This window comes from Carassius gibelio, chromosome B9 (assembly GCF_023724105.1).
Source record: "Carassius gibelio isolate Cgi1373 ecotype wild population from Czech Republic chromosome B9, carGib1.2-hapl.c, whole genome shotgun sequence".
In the NCBI taxonomy this organism is placed as follows: Eukaryota; Metazoa; Chordata; class Actinopteri; order Cypriniformes; family Cyprinidae; genus Carassius; species Carassius gibelio.
The window spans coordinates 27,308,121-27,328,124 of record NC_068404.1 but is presented as its reverse complement, the minus strand read 5'-3'; the positions used below and the strand labels follow the sequence as shown (position 1 = coordinate 27,328,124).

The following is a 20,004-nucleotide window of genomic DNA, read 5'->3' as shown; positions in this document are numbered from 1 at the left end:
TCATTTGAAGTGAAGGTTGTCCTGACATAGCCTGGAGGTTTGTTTTGGGTTCTTTTCTTGCTGTAGGATGAACCCCTGACCCACTATCTGAGACCTGAGCGTGCAGCATTGTGCTGTGAGGATGTGCTAGTGTTCTTGCTTCAGGGAGCCACTAGACTCTGAATCCAGCAAAAGATCCCTGGAGCATCATGCGTCCTCCTCCATGTTTGACAGCTGGTGACACACAATAAGAAACATCCTTTCACATACACAGTGGTGTACAACAACCCTGTGTCATGAAGTTTAATGGCAAGTCCACCATTGGGTCTTCATGGGCTATTTTGTGATTCAGAAATTCCAAGTCTAAAACTTTCATTAAAAGTCAAAGTTTGTGCAATGAAAGTAGAGCAAAAAATAAGTTTTGAAGTTGCAGAAAACCATGGAAAAATACAGTAACACTTCATATAGGGACCAATTCTCGCTATTAACTAGTTGCTTATTAGCAAGCACACTACTGGAATATTGTCTGTTTGTTAGTGCTTATAAAGCCTATATTAATGCTTTATTCTGCATGACCATATTTCAGATCCCTTAATCCTAATACCTAAACTTAACAACTACCTAATATTTACAAGCATCGAAATTAAGTTTATTGAGGCTAAAAGGCTAATAGGCCATTACAAAATAAGAGATACAATCATTTTGGATGGAACAAGGTTTTTCAAGTTTATTTGCTGTCGGTGTCATGAAACATACAGGAAATAAAAGTACAAAAATGTGTTTCATAATTATTATGAAAAACAACAACAGTTCAGTGCTGCACTGAAAAAACAAAAACAAAGAAGCAACATTGAAAAGTAAATCTACTGTGAATGAACAGACACAGTTATTGAAGAGCAGACAGACATGATCTGATTGATATACTTTATGCTGGAAATATGACTGCTAGTGTAATTGAAATTATGTTTTATTCAACCAGAAACATAACATGCAAAGGCCAAATTTTATCTTCAAACTGAAAAAACAAAAACAAAAAATTATTCTTTGTCATAAGAAAATTCATTTTAAGGATGATTACCACAACAAAACCTTTTAATAATTGTATTTTTTTTTGCATTACAGTAATGAGAATTATTGGGGAAAATGTACTAAATTATCATAAAAATAAAAAAACCTTATGACCCAGTTTTTGACGTTTTGTGAAATTGCACTGTACAAAAAGCATGAATTGAGAAGATAGACATACTGTACACTCCAGCATTCACACAGCTGTAAAAAAAGACAGATGAATATGACAAGCAATAACAAAGCTAAATATGAAAATAATAATAACAACAGTAATAAAACTAACAGTCAGAGAAAAAGAAATCTTATCATATACTGGATCAGAAGTCAAGTTACCAGTGTTCCAACTACAGTGCAATTATGACCTTGGCCATCAGAAACTTTTTTTAAATGCTTTTCCATTTTTTATTTTATTTTTTTTCTATTAATACACAGCTGTAAAACAATTTAGAATATCGTGTTAATTTTACAAGTCATTCTACAAGAAACATACACAGAAAAGATCAGAGAGGACGCAGAAAAAACACACCGATTGTTCATTTCTACAACAGAAATCGCAGCCCATGACGGTCATTTAGACAGTTTATTTGTTCGTCTTATCGAGTCATTTATTCTATAGAATCTATAGCTTGGTTATTGTACAGTTACATCGGCTATTCAATTGGTTATTAGTTTTTACATGAGGATCTGTGTCATCAGGTTTATCACTTTTGATCATTTCACTGTTGCAAATATTGCAATCCAGGTGCGTGACGCCGTTTACCTGAATTACCTGAAAAATCAATTTCAAATGTACAACAATCGTTTGATCCGTCATTTGTGTTGATGTGATTTCTCTCACCCATGCATGCAGCTCTAGAGTGTAAACCGTCATTGGCCATCATCGGGAGGAAGTGAAACATTCCGTGGCCTGATACAGCAGAGGATAATGTCAAGTGTTCATGTTATGTGCATCGGTGACGGGTCGTCATTTACGGCATGCACGGACACAGATTCTCTTCAGCAAACAGGACATTTCTCGCAAACAAACACGTCATTTATAAAATACCTGAATTTTTCTGACGCATGATTAAAAGAATAAAAAGGAACCCCTGGAAAACAGCAAGAGTTTGAGCTTATTAAGTGTTCAGATTATGGCTATACCATACCATTTTAAGCCGAGTGCACGGGGTATGACTTTTTCCTGTCGGACTGTGCAATAAACATCAGGTCAGATTGAACATCTTATATATCTGAGCTTAAACTTGAGTCTTGACTGGATGCTTTGTTTAACTGATAACAATAGTTATAATGTTGCCAAACAGATGATAACAAATAGTTGTATTTTTATAGAAATTTGGGAACCAACATTTTATTCATCAATAACTAAAATTTGGTTCCAGTTTGTTGCAGTTACTCATACAAATACATTTTCTCTGTTTAATTAGTTTAATTAAACAATAATTGTATTATTTTTTATTTAATAACAGTTAAATATGTATTATATTATAAGCCACAATAATAATAATAATAATGATTATAAATAATAGAGTTATATTTTGTATCCTATTCCTGCTGAAAGGAATATTTTACCCAAGATTTGTCTTAGATGAAAAAAAAAACTATTGAAATATGTTTAATTAATTAAAAAATGTTAAATGAAAATATTATTATTATTATTATTATTATTATTATTATTATTAAACTGGTTAGATTAGTCATAGACTGCAAAAATAATTTCAGTAATTTTAGTTAATAAAGAATAAAAATTTTCACATTAAAAAAGTCAAAATAATAACAATAATAATAATTATTATTATTATTTTAAAAGGTTTGTTTAAAAAATAGCATTATACTGTATTTTGTACTCTATTTATGCTAAAATTAGTTGTTGTTTTTTTACCCAGGATTTGTCTTAAATGGCAAAAAAAAAAGTGAAATATTTTTTATTTACTAATTAAATATTAATAATTAAAAATAATGAAAAAAAAAAAAAAATAATAATAATTATTAGTAGTAGTATCATAAACTGAGAAAAAAAAATCAAGGTTGTACAGTATTTTGTACCCTATTCATGCAGAAAGGAAGTTATATAATTTTACATAAAAATAAAAATGTCATAATAATAACAATACTACTAATAACAATAATAATAATTATTAATATGATTAAAACATTTGCTGAAAAAAAAAAAAAAAATGTACCCAGATTTGAGCTGGAAGTCGTCTTTTACCCAAGATTAGTCTTAGATGGCAAAATGAAAAATCGTAGCATGTGCACCCGGCTTCAGTTTGCTCACACCATACAGAGACCCAGCTGGTCTGCCGTTAAACCTTAGTTTTGATTGATAGCTTAATAATGTGGTCTCATCCACACTGAGAGTGTTTGTATCAGGACAGAGTACGTTATACATTCCCACATACATTTGTGCACCACAGACCACAGGTCATCCCTCGCTGAATATCAGGGTCCTCAGAAGTCCAGTCTGTTTAGTGATCTCGTCCTCATCACAGTCTCAGAGTTCAGACTTTCCTGTCCAAGGCACAAGCTGCGGTTCAGAGGGTGATGCGGGCACAGTGATGTTTGAGCTTGCAGGGCAGGACGCCTCTGTTCAGCTGGTAAAACTCCACTAGTTGCAGCAGGTCAGTGAAGCGCGTGTGTCCGTCGTCCAGACTGTAGAAGAGCTCGCCGTTCTCTTCAACCTGACAGTCACACACACAGCACCAGCGTTATGGGTTAAACGCATACATCATAAATCCCTTATTTCTGGGAATTTTCAATTGTACTATAATCTAACATCAAACTATGCTCACATAAAAAGGTCATTTTAGACGGCAAGGTCTGTCAAGTTGATACTCGTAAATGTCTGTGAGAGACACGCACACACTCAGATATAAATTTGTTCTTCACTCGCTGAAACTGGCAGGTGGTTTTTATAAAATGCTTGTTTAAAAGATTACTTCAATTATGAAAGCATCATGAAATGTTGTTTTATTTTCCAATGCATAAAAGATACATGATTTGTTACATTTAAGTACCTCTTAGCAGATTTTGATATGTATTTTTCATACACACACACACAAGATTTTAACCATGTTACCAAAGTTATTAAAATTATTAAATATATATATTTTCTTTCATATATGGAAATATAAGCTTATCACTAACTATAAACTAACATTTCATCACAACCTAGTTAGCTGAGGGACAGACAACATAATGTAGCATATATTTGCAATGCTGTTACTTTCCACTAATTTAGCCATTGTGGCATAGCTGTTGTTATTATTATTATTATTTAAATCTATTACATTTCATAGTATTTTTATTTCATTTAATTTTGTTTAATTCATAGCCGGATATTTTTTTTATTTACTTTTTTGATTTACATTTACTTATATAAAAAAATAAAAAGAATATTAATACCTATAAGTAAGTCATTCATTTGTTCCTATTTAACCCTCTGGAGTCGATTAACACAGATACACGTTATGAGTCATTTTCTCCTGATAACCCCGAAAAGAACTTAAATTACACTTTCAGTTTTGATCGTACAGATAAGAGCAATACATCAATCGAATCTGTAAAGGGTCTACTTTTTTTGGATACAAACATAATAACAACAAAACTTTGTGCACTTATAAAATAAAGATAACAAACAAGGTGTGCTGTCTGCAGCCTTTGTCTGCGCTGATCTTCATTTAGACACGCGTCATTAAAATGAAGTGTAACTCCGTGAACACTCAACGAAGAGACATGAGAGAGATATCTATAGAAAGCCTGAAATGTCTACTTTTAAACTAAACAAGTGCTGCCGAAAACAGATATTCTGTGATAAAGTAATCCATATGAAAACAACGCGATGTCTGTTTTTCACGTCTCCCTTCATTATCTTCTAATGTGACCATGCCCCAGCGCTGAACGCGGGTTCAAGTGATTTAACATTTTGTTTTACACTAACCACGCATACATTTTTTTTCTCAAAAACACAATCATGTACACACATGCTGCTCACATATTATTATAGCCCAGTTTGTGCTGATTACAGTCAGATTAGACTTTAGTCATTTAGATATTTATAAGAAACTGAAAAAAGCACAAATGTCAGGGCATGTCAAAACTTCTCCAGGCCCCAAAAATACCCTTAGACTCAAGAGGGTTAATACCGCATTTGTAGAAAGTGGCTATAGTTAATGTGTGTAAGTTCAGACTTACCGGTAAAATCTGAAAGTGTTTGATTTTCTGTGTATGGCACAGCGACAGAACAAACGTCCTCGGGTTACTTTGACTGTCCCTTACCAGAAACACCCTGAGAAGAGAGGAACATATGACTTCATTTAGATTTAGAAATGCAGAAGCCTCAATTCAGCGCATCTTTAAAACCAAGTGCTTTTAAGATGAATATACCCATCGATGAGGCCCTGCTGAGTGATTAGTTTCTGAGCCTCGTCCCGGGACAGTTTGCTGTGAAACCACGGCTGAGCCACATGGATAGCTAGAGAAGAGCATGATATCCTTATGTCAGACAGAAGAAGGATCATCAGGTTTTTACTCTGTTTTGTGGACGTGTGTTTGTGTGCTGACCTATGCTGGACATGGAGCTCTGAGAGGTGGACGGACTCCCATGAGAGCTCAGCCTGTGGCAGCTTTTCCTCTAGAGAAAAAATGAACACACACACATAATATACTTTTTATTGGCGGTCTGAACAAAAGATGTTGGAAAGTACAGTGAAAGCAATAATTCTGGTCAATTGTTCACCCTGGAATAGTGAACAATTAGTGTAAAGAACTCTATGCAAATGCAGTTTTAGTTACTTTAAGGCTGAGTTCACTGAAATATACAGTTCTGTCATCATTTACTCACACTCAAACCTGTATGAGTGTTTTTTTTTTTTTTTTTACACAAAATAACATTGTAAAGAATGTTGGCAACAAAACAGTTGACGGTAGCCATTGACTTGCATTGCATGGAAAAGATATAATAGAAGTCAATGGCTACCATCAACTGGTTTTTGTTCAACAGAAGAACGAAACTCATTCTGGCTTGAAACTAACTGAGGTTTAATACAGTGTACAGATGCTATGAAAATATCTGTGCACAATGTTCATAATCTAGTATGTAGTGTGTTGTTTGTGAGTATGTTACCCTCCACGACAGACCCTCCTCCACAGCCACCGACAGCGCCTCGGACGGGTTCTCGATCACCCGACTCTTGTGTCCTGAGAAGTCCATGGCCACCAGTGAGTTCTCCGAGATGCTCCTCTGAACAAACATGCAAAAATGCAATAGTGAACCAGATTACATTTCACACCAAAAACAATCTAATTTAAGCATCATATTGTACTGTATGTGACCCTGGACCACAAAACCAGTCATAAGGGGCAATCTTTTGAAATTGAGATTTATGTATCATATGAAAGCTTTCTATTGATGTATGGTTTGTTAGGATGAAAATCTGGAATCTGAGGGTGCAAAAAAATATATATATTGAGAAAATCAGCTTTAAAGTTGTCCAAATGAAGTTCTTAGCAATGCATATTACTAATCAAACATTTAGTTTTGATATATTTACAGTAGAAAGTTTACATAACATCTTTATGGAACATAATCTTTACTTAATATCCAAATGATTTTTGGCATAAAAGAAAAATTTATTTTGACCCATACAATGTATTGTTGGCTATTGCAAAAATATGTAATTTGGTGCAGATGCTGATATTCAAATGGTCAAAAAGTAAGATGACGGCTAGTTTGAGGTTGAATATTTAATAATAATAATAATATTTCATTTGTGCTTCAGTTTTAGTTTAAGGTAACTATAATAACCCTGCCTCTGTGGTACAGCTACATGCGGTTTCATGTAAATGTAAAAAGTTGTACATTATTAAACAAATCATATTTTAGCTGTAAAGCAGCTCTACAGAGGATAATAAATAGTGTTATTGGACGGTCTATGATTTCTATGACGAACAGTCATTTGAACTCAGTCCTGTGTTTGTTCTGCTCACTCTCTCTGCTCTTAAGGATGTTGAGTTGTGAAGAGCTTCCAGCTGTGTTGGTTCACAAGAGCACACTCACTCATCAAACAAAAGAAGCATAGTGATCCCCGTAGCGAGAGAAGTGTGATTATGACTTCTGAAAGGTCCTTAATCTCAGCCGTGTGTTGGTATCCATACAAACGCACTAATAGACGAGCGGTGAGAGTTTATGACACTTGATGACAGAATGATTCCACAAAGACAACAGCTTCACCTCATTCTGCATCGACTGCTTCTTTGTGTTTGAGTAACAAAGTGAAAGAAAAGTAGATCCAGACACAGAGAGCCGAGTCTCATGAAGCCTGTCAAGAACACGTCGTGTCATACTTAGTCCCAAAATCAAACGAAATAAGAAATGACACACACATATGTACATATAAACTCTCATAACTGAATTTTAAAAAATATAAATATAATTAAACTGTAAAGTAAAGTATGTGTCACATAGTTTGTTTGTGTTTGCATGCGTGTGTATGCAAGATAATATATATGTGTTAAAGGAGTTAGAATTTATTGGAGATTAAAAAAATGCTTAATTTGATTAATGCCTTTAAGCATGTGCACAATTGAATTGCACAATGAACAAATGTCCTAAATGTAGGTGTAATCTTAATTATTATGATGAAATATATGGAGAGCATAAAAGACCATGATTATTATTTTATTCCATCTTGTTTTCTTGTATTTTCATGAGCACATCATAATTTTCTAGCAATCTTGAAATAACAAAAGCTGTTTTCTTATGATCTGGACTTCAACAACTCACCAATTCTCTTGTCATCTGCAAACCATTTAATCATCATCTTTCAAACATCATCTATAAGCAAGGTTTCTCGAGTTGGCTTGGCTGGCATTGAAATCGACCGCTTTGACCCCTACAGACCCCCTTCATCTCAAGTGTCAGTCACTGATTCAGAAGTCACTTACAGAAATATCACTTACAGACGTCAAACTAAAACCAATTTCACTCATGATGTAGCAGCAGGATATTGAGTTTAAATGACTTCAGTTCTCTCGAAAACCAAGGAAACAAATCTTAATTTTAAGTAACCGTTGTTATATTTCTGAACTTTACATACATCTTGAATTTTTAGCCATGAACCTTCTTGAGTTTTAAGTTTCTTTTAAAACAATGAAGTGCTTTCTAATGAAAAATAAACTTACCAAAGAAGTAACGAGCAAAAATGACAGTACTTCAGTGATGTTTCCACTGTAACGTGTTTTTATGGTTATCGTAGCACCTCTCGGTGGTTTAAAACTTCTGCTGTGCCGAACATACATGACAGATTATGGACTGAGAGTTTGTGGCTCACCATTGGAGAACTCTTCTGCTTCTGATGGGGCTGGATGAAGTTCTGGTAAAGCTGCATGCCGTACTGAAAATAAAGAAACAAACACATTACAGCTATTAATTGGAGATAAATAACTACATTGAAACCATTAATGAGACAAAATCTTTTTTTTTTAACAAATTCTTTTTTTTATTCAGCAAGGATGCATTAGATTGCTCAAACACATGTACTGTATACTGTTACAAAAATATATATTTTGTAACAAATGCTGTTCTTTTGAACTCTATTTATCAAAGAATCCTGAAAAATGCAAGTTTCCTGTTTTCTAACTGTTTTCAATATTAATAAAAATCAGAAAAAATGTATTGGTCATCAAATCAGCATATTAGCATGATTTCTGAAGGATCATGTGACACTGAAGACTGGAGTAATGATGCTGAAAATACAGCTTTGCATCACAGGAATAAATAGCATTTTCAAATATATAATAATGGAGAACAGTTCATTTTAATTGTAATATTATTTCACAATTTCAGAGTTTTTATTTTTGATCGAATAAATACCGTCTTTGCACGCAAAAGAGCCTTTAAAAAAACAAAAAACATTTATTCTAAATGCTGCTTCTAAAACTGTACAACACCTCATAAATAAAAATAGGTTTAAACTGCTTCACAAGGACTGAACTGAATTATTCCATTTGTTTTTTTTATTATCGTATAGAAACCTTAGCAATGGATATGCATTATATAAACAAAAATAACTCACATCACTTTGCCACTTATGTTGGCAGAAATCGGCAAATCGAGTTGAAAATGAAAGACTTCTGGCTGCCTTGTTGTTGCAATTTTTTTGTCAGGTGTGCATTTTAACACAGAGCCTCAGATTGAGGATTCAGCAGGACCACTGTCACTGAGAGATACGATGGAGACAAACCTTACGGAGAGTCAGAGAGAGAGGCAGTCCTCACCTTGAAGAGGCGCATGGCTGTAACCCAACACGTCCTGGTTTGCTCATCATCCGCACAGAGCAGTTTCAGATCACGTGCAGAATTCAACTTGCTGGCCTGGATATGAGGAGACATCAACACTTTATAGCTCAGTTTTCCTTTTTATAGCTCAGATCTTTATCTGACCTTTTGTGAATGGATTTGACCGTGCACTCCCTTTAAATCTCAGATTTAGAAATGCATCACAGAGATCTCTGTCAATGCTGACTGATACTGTGCACTCATTTTACTTTGCCCCATTTATTATATATGTCTCTTATTTCCATTTCAGTGTAGACTTAATCTCATTTTAACTTCACTTCGGTTGGTCTGAATGAAAATGCAAATTCATTCTTCACCACTAGGTGCCACTTTTGGAAGGGTAAACACAGAGGTTTCCCCGGTAACGGCTGTAAACAAAGCAGCACTGGGCTCACAAACTCAGCTTTTATTATGAAATGGAAATTAAATCAGATCATTTACCACATATTAGCATCACACAAAGGAGGGGTTTGGAAAAATTAATCATTGAGTGAATCGTTTGGGAGTCATTGAGCAAATAAGGTAAAAATAAATGCATATTATAAAACTATGAAAGTGTTTTTGACCTTGCATGCATGTGAGAGCAGAGATCAATGCTTTAACTCGAAAGAAACATTACAAAGTTACAGAGAGATTGTTGGGTGGCAGTTTTATATAACCCACAATAAACAATAAATCTGAGACATAATGATGCTTAATAAATCATAAAACCATTGGTAACACTGACCTTGACTGCTGCAGTCCTGTATACTGAAGTATTACAGTAAGACTGATTATAAAGTCAAAACACTGTGCAATCTGAAGACTGAAAGTGGCTGAAAGTCCCTGCATTGAATTACCTTCACACAGAAGCCGTAGTCTGTCGGGGCGCCGTAAACTTTTTTGCCAGATAATAACGTGTAGACGTCACTGTCACTGAACTCTGCAATGAACTGCAAGTGTCTGGGTTCCTTTAGAAAAGAGAAAATAACAGGAATACAACATTAAAATAGGAATTCACACCCAAAATACGTGTCATTGTTATTTATTGCTACATGGACCATTAAACTGGCGAGTTTTCAGGCATCTGACAGACCGTCAGGACTGGAATTTGTAATGTGATATAGAGAAGATAATGTGTGAGTCTTCACAGACTCCTAGAGACAAAAGACTTGACCTGTTCACATGAGGAGAGACTGGGAATCAAAATTTGTTTTTTTTTTTTAATCCGGTTCACTTTGGCTACACTTCTGCTGCTCATTTACACTCTCACATGCTTTCAAATTGGTTATCAAAAGTACAAGAGTATCTTAAGTGGATTTGAAGAACATTTCTTTGCTTTTTTACATGTTTGAAGTCTAAATGAAGGTTGCAAGCTCAAAGAGAGACTACGGCTGCTGGCTTGAGTTACACCGAGGCTGTAATATGCAAAACCGTGGCAAGAGATAGCATGGAAACGTGTTGTAACGGCAGGAGCTTTATCTCAGCAACACCGCTAGTGAGGAGAGCCAAAAGAAAAAAGATAGAGAGAGAGAGAGAAAGAAAGAAAACCCCACAAAGCCAGGTTTGTTTCCAAACAGACAGAGACAGACTAAAAAGGTGTGGATTCACAAACTAGCACAACTCTTTTCACCTTTGACACAAAAATATATTGACCAAAACCACAAAAAAAAAAAAAAAAAAAAAAACAACAAAAATGCTTGGCTAAATAAATTGTTTTTATTAAAATTTCTAATAATAAAATTAAAAAACAGAATTATACAGATGTGAATTATTATTTAATTGTATTTAATAAATAAATGAAATAATTGTTAAAAATATAAAGAAAATAATTGAATTAAATTAAATGTACAAAAATATTGTCCTATTCTAATAAACCATACGTCAATGGAAAGCATATTTATTTAGCTTTCAGATCATTATAAATGAGTACACATTTAGTATATAGTATTCTCTATAGTATTTTAATTGTACTAATTTCTTGTTATTATTCTTATTTGTGTGTGATGCTATATCCACATCAGTATGTCCCAGTATAACAAATACGTTTTGAAAACTACCATGTGCAAACGTGCCTAAAGAAAGACAAAGCAAAGATGCCACGCTTTTCAATCCACAAATGCTTAAGTGTGCTGAAAAACAAATCTCTTGGATGCATATACTGTATACCCAGTGTTTGTGGACACAATAAATATAGTAATGAGAGTATGAAAAGTGTTTTAAGAGAGTTATATCATGAAGTGGAGAGCGAGCTCCCCTTGTGTCCTGAACAAAAGCTCTATTGTGGTAAATACAAAAAAAAAACAGAGCAGGCTGGCACAGTAGTGTGCGAGTACACAGCTCACCTGTTGTGTGACTTTGAAGGGTTCAGCTCTTGGCATACCGGGAGTGTTACACAAAATCCGGCTCGACCAGTTTTACTGAGTTAAGCCACATAAAGCTGCACTGTTAGATCTCACTATCTCATCTAGTAATGAGGCTGCATCAGATAAGAGTCAGAACCAGCACCTGAACGAACCCGTGATAACTCAAGACTCATTTCAGACACGCAGCTCACCTTCAAGAGATTCTCACAGTAAGAGCAAGTGGTATTGTGAACGATTAAAGCTGATCCCCGCTGACTCTGTGGCACTGAGATCTGAGGTGGAGAGTTTTAGTGAGTAACCGCGAGCAGGACGTGACCCATCTACACCCACCTTCGATGTGCCCTTGTTGGAGAAGTAGAGTCCTGATCTTCTCAACACAAAGTAGAACTTCTTCCAGGACTTCCTGCCGTGCTCTTTGGCGTGAAGGAAACCGTGAATCTCAGGACAAGAGCTGGAGCTGAGAAAGGTCTGCAGGAGGAACATCAGATACGACACGCTTAAACTTAAAAAAAAAAAAAAAAACAATAATCAACCTAAACAAAAATATTCTCAATCAGTTACAGTGAAAATGGCAGTGAGAACAACAACAACAACAATAATAATAATAATGCATGACCTTTAGTTATTCATTTAATTATTATTATTAATACAACCTGAATTTATCTATCGATCAGGGTTATTACAGTTAAACAATAAAAAAGAAATTGAAATCAAATATAAAAAAATAAACATTATATTTTAGCAAGTGGCCAAGGCAACATTTCTCATCTGCAATCATATGTACTAAATTAACTAAAACTGAATTAATATTAATAAACACTACATAGACTTATTTTAATAATAATAATAATAATAATAATAATAATAATAATAATAATAATAACAAAAAAAAAAAAAATGACTTAAATGAAAACTGAAACAAATTATTAAATTAAAAAAAAATTAAAAGTGATACTAAAGCAACAATAAGAAATTATTAATAATAATAAATAGCGTTATATAATTAAACAAATTAAATGAAATTTTATATATATATATATATATATATATATATATATATATATATATATATATATATATATACACACACACACACACACACACACACACACACACAAATTAAAATAAAGTAAAATGTATTTTGGTACTGAGTGTTTGTAATATCGTACTGGTACCGGTAAGCATAAATGTAAAAATAATAATAATCATAATAAATAATAAATTAATTAATTAATATAAGAGAAATGCCACAAAAGAAAAAACTCTTAATGGTCCTCATTTTCTTGAAATAAATGTTTATTTACTGATTTACCAAATCGTTTTGTTTCTATCTTTTTAATTTTTTTTTTTTATTTTAGAGAGAAGATATAACCAACCCTGATTGGATGACACATATGCTTGTGAACTGAACGCTTTAACAAAACTTTTGTTTCTAGTTTATGTGTGCAGCTACATCCACATTGTGAATGTGCCTGTATTATGTCCAAAAGAACTAGCTAGCAGAAGAAACAATATCTCTGTATTCCTTTAATAATAATAATAATAATAATAATAATAGCATGAGATGAAGATGCTCACCTGTATAAGCTGTGAATGGTTCATGATTCCATTGGTTTCACTGGATATAGACACCATGTGCTCTGGGAAAAAGTCCTGCAATGACCCACATACTGTATAAATACGATCTCCAACTTTTTAAGTAAAGGTCATATCAGTTTTTATTGTTTGCTGTCTATTTCTGTGATAGAGATCTGTCGCCCACTTCAATGAAATCTGTCAGAGCCTTTTACAGATTTTACAAAAGAAACCACTTAAAGCACCTTTGTTAAATCTGGTATTAGGATCCGTGACCTTTAAAATCACAGGAGTTCGTGACCTGTACTTGATTATTTAGGCATTACCTTGAATTCTTAACCAGTACAATTAAAGAGCCCTATCATGTGACTCTGTTTCAATCGTTAATGACCTTGAATAGGTAACCCTGGATGTTTGGCTAAACCTCAGCAAATCAATTATACATTAGCAGGGCTGCATGTGTCCTGATACACACACACACACACACTTACAAGAGGCTTCTTGAAGAACTCGTATTTGGCATAATTCTTCCTGAAGTACAGACAGCAGTGTGAGTCCATTCCCCAGCCGGACTGAACCTCCATAACCGACTCATGGTCTTCTATGGTTCGCTCTGGAAATCACAAACAAGAGTCAGTTTAGTACATGCTTATGAATTTATGAACCGTGCACTAAAGCACAATATGTGCATTAAAGAACATAAAGTAAAATGTGTAACCTATTTACTAACATAATGCAATTAAAAGTGGATATTTAACAAAAAAGAAATGTAGGGTGGGACTTTGTATCTAAAGAAAAGTGAATTATTAGATTTTGATGAAAGATTATGAAAAAAATGTATAATTTTTTTTTTGTAATTGATCCAAAGTAACAGAAAAGGCATTTATAATGTTACAAAAGTATATTAATCTGTATTTCTATTTTTAAGTGAATGCCGTTCTTCTGAACCTTCTATACTTATAATAAGAAATGTTTCATCAGCTTATTGATTAGCATGATTTCTGAAGATCATGTGACACTGAAGACTGGAGTAGTGATGCTGAAAATACAGCTTTGAATCAAATAAAGTAAATTACATTTTAAAATATATTACAATAGAAATACTTTATTATGCAGTTACAGGTGAGTGTTTATCTGCATTTTATTAATTTAAATATAGCTTAACCAATCAGAATCTAGAGTCCTAACAATTTGTTGAATGAATAATATGAGATTTTACTGCCCTCATTTGTTTCACCGTCCCACTGCTCCGTGGGCTTGACGGATTAATTATTAACACTCTTTTCAAAAATGATGCCTTGATAATGAGCAACCTTCAACAGTAATGAGAGGGATGTGTGGGAGAGTTCGTTATTCCACTTTATCATGAAATATTATTCAGCTCCTGCAACCCTAAATGCATGTTTAATGACTGAATGGAAAGCATCTGTTTCGAAGCAGCCATCTGGAAGAGTTAGGATGCTGTTATGTCATACTAATTAATTCCCACAACGTTACTGCAGTGAACAGACAGATCTGCATTGGCTTTGACCAAATGAGCTATACGTCATCTCCATGCTGTTTCTCTTCAGTTCTTGGTTTCACCTGCAGCTTAACATCTACATGTTCAGCCTTTTTGATGACATTCAATATATCTCAATAGAGTGTAAAGGCTTACAAGACAATCATTTGGAGTCATTTTCGTCAAACAACAAATTAAGCAATAAAAAGAGTCCAAGAGTCAAAATTCCAGCTTTATAATAAGAACAAACGAGAACAATAAAAATAAAATAAAAAGTTTGCATAGACAGATGTGTAATTCACAGTAAATGATTCTCTCTGATCAAATTTCAGCACTGTGTGGCAGAATTTTTACTGCGTAAATATTGATATATTTTGTTGAAAACTTGAGAACACAATGTAGCAATTCTGTTTCTAATAAATAGTTTTCTGAGCACAATGGAAGTATATAGTCATAAGTCAGTGATATCAGATCTGATTTAAGTCATTTTAGTCAAACAACAAACTAATTTAAACTTTTATTATATTACACTAACTTAAAAATCAAGTTCAAGTTTGATCAGTTAAAGTAATGGAAAAACATTTGAACATATCAACTTGTTGATAATATCACTGTTTACAGTAAAAGTTTAAACTTGAATGTAATAAAACCGGTTTATGTGCATAAAAAGATGCATTGCATTACATTTCCTCTTTTGTTATTTCTTTGTTGATCATTAAACAACATCTATTCTGTTTCTGTATGTACATAAAGTATGAATATCCCACAGTTCAATCAAACACAGCATCTCTATTAATGTTATTACATATTAAAATATGTCACTTCAATGTTAAAATGTAAATACAATTTTTAAATAATCAACAATTCTGTGGTTTCACTCAGTAGGGAATAGCATGTTTCAAGATCCCACTTTGGTTTGTTCTGCATGGAGGTCCTGCCAAGTGTTCGCACTAGCACTGAAACTCCTGCAATGAGACAGGTTCCCGAGAAGATAAATAATGCAGGCTGCATCTTTAACCCCGGGACGAGGAACAACGTGCTAGAATGTGAGCAGACGGAAACCGGCTCTGGAAACTTGTGTTTAAATAATGCATGTGAATCAGTTCTGATCTAGCTGGAACTAAGAGACTAATTGACTCATGAATGAATCATTCAGACCGGATTTGTGAACTGGATCAACTGATTCAACTCAAAGAACAAGTAATCTATAAATCAGACATCACTACTGTGCTCATGAACTCTTATCAGTGCATCGAGGAAAGTAATGGCGAATCAGTGTGTGTGTGTGTGTGGATGGATAGATAGAATGTGCATCCTCCAGTTTCAATTAAATGTTGATATATTTTCAATGTGACTTTTATGTTTGCCTGCATTACATTCAGTGTCAATGTACCAAAAATATTCAGTTTATGTTGTGCATTATGCATTTTTTCTTGTTGAGAAGCTTACCGATACTAAGATGTGGGATCTGCTCAAACAGGGTCCAGCTGTGGTCATCAATGCAGTGGTTCTTCAGGATGAACAGCTGGCATATGTCCCGGGCGGTGATGTCACTGGGCACCTCCACTGCACGACTGGTGTTGTCTTCACTGTACACTTTTATTACCTGCAACACAGCAGAAAATAAATCTACTAACTAATACTAACTTACTGCTTACTAAATAAATAAAACAAATTACCATTTAAGATTTGGGGTTAAGATTTTCTACGTTTTTTTGAAAAGATGTCCCTTGTGATTACCAAGGCTGCACAAAAAAATACATTAAAATCAGGAATTTTTTGAAAAGATTTTACAATATCGAATAACTGTTTTCTATTTGGATATATTTTAAGATTTAATTTATTTCTGTGATGCAAAACTGAATTTAAAGAATCATTACACCAGTCTGCAGTGTCACAGTGTCCTTCAGAAATCATTTTAATATAATGATTTTTATCAATGTTGAAAATAGTTGTGCTTCTTTTTTATGTGGAAAGTGTAAGATAGAGAACGATAGATAGATCGATCACTTGAGAATATAAATTTGCACGTAAAATTTTGCAAATGCCACCCATCCTTATTTATTTATTTATTTTCAATTTGTGTAAAACAGGTTACCTTTTGGCAGGAAAGACATGTTTAAAAATGCTGATATTACTTAAGGTTCATTCATCAAACCGAAAACAGAAGTTCAAATCAAGAGCACTGCATTGTGGGATACATTACCCCATATAAGCTCTGTTGTATACTGAACATTTTAGCATATCTAGCACTGTAGGTCAAAAAAAACAATCACATATGCACAGTATACACACTACATACTGCAGCAATAGTAAGAGCAGAAGAAAGTCAGGTCACCTTAATTTATATAGCGCTTTAAACAAAATAGATTGTGTCAAAGCAACTGAACAACATTCATTAGGAAAACAGTGTGTCAATAATGCAAAATGACAGTTAAAGGCAGTTCATCATTGAATTGAGTGATGTCATCATCCAGCTCAGCTCAGTTTTGCAATAGAAAGCTACTATGTTATTTCGAACACAGCCACATTTTTACATGCACATTTATTTGTCACACTGCCGTTTTATCAGATAAAGTGACACTCCTTTACCATCCCACGAGTGCTCGATTTCACTTCATGTCCTACATACAGTATGCAACAACACACTTATTCAAAGTGCACACAGCCTGTGCTGCAGAAGAAGTCATGAATGTTCCCTTTCATCGGTGCTTTAGTTCCCTGCTACACCTCAAACGCAGACACCCTACAGGCTGGAGAACTCTATATCATCTCCCATACCTTGTTTTAAGGCTGGAAATCGCTCTCAAATGATCCCACAGAGAAGCAGAGCAGCCCTCCAACAGATCGCATCGATTTCGCACGCACACATACAAGAAAAGCACACATCAATTGCTGTTTCAGAGCAACTTACCCCTGTGCTGGGCGGCAGGCAGGGCTGTGATTTGAGACAAGCTCGGCAGCTTATGTAGGCCTGAGTGCACAGCATTTCTCAAGAGTTGAGTGAACATAAAACATAAATGCAAGTATCTGCCGGGGAGCAGCGAGCTTCCTCTCTCTCTCTCTCTCTCTCTCTCTCTCTCTCTGTCTGCAGACGAGCTCAAATGAGGTAATTAGAGAGAGCGGCTCAGTGCAGCCTCCGCTGCTGCATGTCACCATGGTTCTGGCCAATCACCTGCCACTGTTTATCTGGCTGCCCCCCGCACACACACCGGAGGGGGAGGGAGGGGAGGGTTTGCCCCACCTACCTATTCACACAGTCTTGACAGGCCCCTGCCCTTCACATAAATCCCAGCAAGCAATTAGAAAAGCGCTGGTTAAACGCCAGACCCGACGGGTCGACCCGGGCTGAAGGGTGGAGGGCGAGAGGGAGAGAGAAAGTGAGTGACACTTCTGATATGAGGTGGATTTTCATGTCCTCACCGTGTATGTCATATTCACTTGTTCAGTTTAATCACAATATTACATGTGTAGTGCAAATAAAATGAAATTATGTCATTATTTATCACACCTGTATGCTGTTGAAGAAATGTCTCCCTCTTTGATGTAGTCTTATGTTAATAATATTATTTATAAACATTTTATAATAGTCTGAAAAAGCTTTAATTTATATTCATTTATATATTTCCAGTATATTTAAAGTTTAGGTTAAGTTTTCGTAATTAATGTGCTTTTGTCAGGTTTAATGTTTTTTTATTTTATTTTTCTATTTAGCCTTAATAAATTTTTTAGCAGTTTAGTCATTTTTAATAGTAATTGTTTTTAACATTTCTGTTTAGCTTTAATTTTCTTGTATTTTTCAGCTTTACTTTTAGTAATTTTAGTACTTCAGCTTACACTTTTTTCAGTTTAAGTTCTTTTCCTTTAAGTAATATTTTCCATGTAATATTTCTATTTCATTTTAGCTTCATTTCGATTACTGAATTTTTTTTACTAGCAGTTGATAACATTTTTAAAAAATATATATATCTTGCTGCAGTTCTCAAAACTATTAAAAAATTATACAAAATCATATTTTGTTGTGAAGTGTTATTTTAGTATTATTTACAGTATATACTAGGCTAATAGTATTTTTTACTATTCTGAATTAGCTGAATTTTTTATGTTAAGTCTTCATTTAATTTTAGTTTAGTTTTAGTAATTATGCTAAGTGGTTTTGTCATGTTTATTAGTTTGTTTGTTTGGTTTTTAGCTTTATTTATTTATTTATCTTAGATTTACTTGTTGTAATTTTGGTGCAAAATAAAGTTATCTATTTATTTTTTTATTTCATCTTTATTTCAGACACCTAAAAGTTTGGATTTAAAAAAATAATAATAAAAAAAATGCTTAAATCACAACAAAGAGGACAATAAGATTTGACCTTTTGTCACGTGACTTCAGAATATTTGGAATAAAGTGCACAATCCACATGGACAGATTTTATTTGATCCTTATGCCACTTTTAAGGTACTTCTTTGTGGAGTTACAATCAATGCTGCTTGGAAAGATCTGCATGACAAAAAATAACAAACAAGGTATGGATAGACATGAGGGCGACAGAAACATTTTTTTGGGAGGGGGCGGCGTGGAATATTGTGTTAATTGATAATTGATTTATAGGGTTTTCATGTGTCCTCAATTTCCATTCTGTCAATCTTTCAAATATCCTTTTAAATAACAAACGGCAGTTCCAAAATGACATCATCCTCAAGGAAGTGACATCATTCAAGTGGGAAATCAACAGCACAGACATCAGAGAGCCTTATCAATAGATCCGATGTGTGCACTCCACCCTGTCTGATCAAATTACACAAATCAGCTTGATAATATCAAAAGGTAGATAAAAGCTTTACCCCCAATAAACATTCTGATCATCTTCTTGTCACTATGTAAACAACAGTCATAAAGTCTACTATACACGCTTATCAAAATATGTCCTTAAATTACAAGACAAGCATATCAGTTTCTTCAAAGTTGCAGAGTTAAAAGGGTCTGTGGAGCAGGAATGACCCTGTAAGGTATATGGGAAGAGCACTAGATGGGGGTTGAGAGAGTGTGTGTGAAAGGCAGATTGGTAGGGAGGACACGCCAGTCCTCTTTCAGAGAGGAAAAGGAGGTCAGTGCTCCCCAGCAGGGCTGGGGTTAGCAAGCCTTTCAGCCAATCACAGCCTCCCACAGTGACATCATCTCCAAATGAGGTAAACGATCCACTGTTTAATC

The 20,004-nt window shown here is 34.3% G+C and overlaps 1 protein-coding gene across 4 annotated transcripts in view; it reads right to left on the bottom strand.

The window, feature by feature from the left end:
- Window positions 1-679: 679 nt before the first annotated feature.
- Window positions 680-20,004, bottom strand: part of LOC127965365 (growth factor receptor-bound protein 14) — a 42,800-nt gene continuing 23,475 nt past the window's right edge. For 3 of the 4 annotated variants that reach the window (XM_052566159.1, XM_052566160.1, XM_052566163.1), the window contains 12 exons: window positions 16,252-16,408; window positions 13,793-13,914; window positions 13,305-13,379; window positions 12,057-12,194; window positions 10,221-10,331; window positions 9,322-9,417; window positions 8,376-8,438; window positions 6,170-6,286; window positions 5,608-5,677; window positions 5,431-5,518; window positions 5,239-5,332; window positions 680-3,725 (listed from right to left, as the gene is read on the bottom strand). In XM_052566159.1, coding sequence (XP_052422119.1) covers window positions 3,579-3,725; window positions 5,239-5,332; window positions 5,431-5,518; window positions 5,608-5,677; window positions 6,170-6,286; window positions 8,376-8,438; window positions 9,322-9,417; window positions 10,221-10,331; window positions 12,057-12,194; window positions 13,305-13,379; window positions 13,793-13,914; window positions 16,252-16,408 — 1,278 coding nt within the window. In that variant the 3' untranslated portion in view covers window positions 680-3,578. Of the gene's footprint in view, window positions 3,726-5,238; window positions 5,333-5,430; window positions 5,519-5,607; window positions 5,678-6,169; window positions 6,287-8,375; window positions 8,439-9,321; window positions 9,418-10,220; window positions 10,332-12,056; window positions 12,195-13,304; window positions 13,380-13,792; window positions 13,915-16,251; window positions 16,409-17,716; window positions 17,883-20,004 lie in introns of those variants that run through there. The other variant, XM_052566161.1, reaches the window with a different exon arrangement.